Below are 908 nucleotides of genomic sequence, written 5' to 3'. Positions count from 1 at the left end.
GAGCAGAGAGAAAACATCCCCATGAGGATGGAGACTGTGCCCCAGGACAGAAATGCCCCAGAGCCCTGTCGGGCTGTGGGAAACGTGATCTAGAAGTGCCAGGGACCCACGGCAAAGCCCTGTCCCCCTGCTCCTGGGGCAGCAGCCCAGCCTGGGACAACTCCTCAGCGGCCTCAGAGCCCCCAGCCCTGCCTGTACCCCCCGCCCAGCCTGCACCCCACGGTCTTCCCAGAAACTGCGTATGCAAAGTGCCCGTGTGTGCGTGGTGCAGAGCTGGCTCCACGCTGGGGCGCAGCCCAGGGACACCCCTGCTCATGGCGCCGTCTCGTGCTGCCCGACACCTTCGGGCGGGGGACTCACCCAAGGAGAACATTTGAGACAAGCTTCTCAGGTTTTGAATCAGAAACCTGTTTGGCTGTCCCTGGCTGTCGTTCAAGGTGTAAAACTCTTTCAGATACTCCTGAGGGTCGAAGCTCCGCTGGTAAAAGTCGGTGTCGGTGAAGACCGCTGGAGCGTCCATCTTGCCAAGGGCAAACTGTGGCTCGCTCCTCCCACGAACGCCGCACAGTCAACTCTTGTACTTTCGGTTTTAGCCTCCCTCCCGCGAGCACCGTTCAGATGCCAGCCCGAAGCGCTCCCCTTTGTGAGCAGCACTTTCTGTTCCTCTCTTTCTTTCACTGAGCTTTACTTTTTGGGTAATACCTTGCTGTCACAATCCCCCCAGCAGCCCCTGAGCCGCACAATCCCCTGCTCCAATGACCATAATTAGCGGCAATCCCTGGGATTGCGTGACATGTCCCGACTTTACAGTAATTGATGGCAGTAAAGCGGTACAGTGCGAGCGGCTATCGCCGGCAGACACAGCCCGACAGCTCTGTAAACAGAATTATTGCACCCGACACCTTTGC

The 908-nt window shown here is 58.4% G+C and overlaps 1 protein-coding gene across 1 annotated transcript in view; it reads right to left on the bottom strand.

Moving 5' to 3' along the window:
* Positions 1 to 520, bottom strand: part of NNMT (nicotinamide N-methyltransferase) — a 1,280-nt gene extending 760 nt beyond the window's left edge. The window contains exon 1 of the mRNA XM_009864254.1: positions 361 to 520. Coding sequence (XP_009862556.1) covers positions 361 to 520 — 160 coding nt within the window. The remainder of the gene's footprint in view (positions 1 to 360) is intronic.
* Between the last annotated feature and the right edge of the window lie 388 nt (positions 521 to 908).

Source organism: Apaloderma vittatum, unplaced genomic scaffold (genome assembly GCF_000703405.1).
Source record: "Apaloderma vittatum isolate BGI_N311 unplaced genomic scaffold, ASM70340v1 scaffold31162, whole genome shotgun sequence".
Taxonomy (NCBI): Eukaryota; Metazoa; Chordata; class Aves; order Trogoniformes; family Trogonidae; genus Apaloderma; species Apaloderma vittatum.
This window is presented reverse-complemented; position numbering and strand designations above follow the sequence as displayed.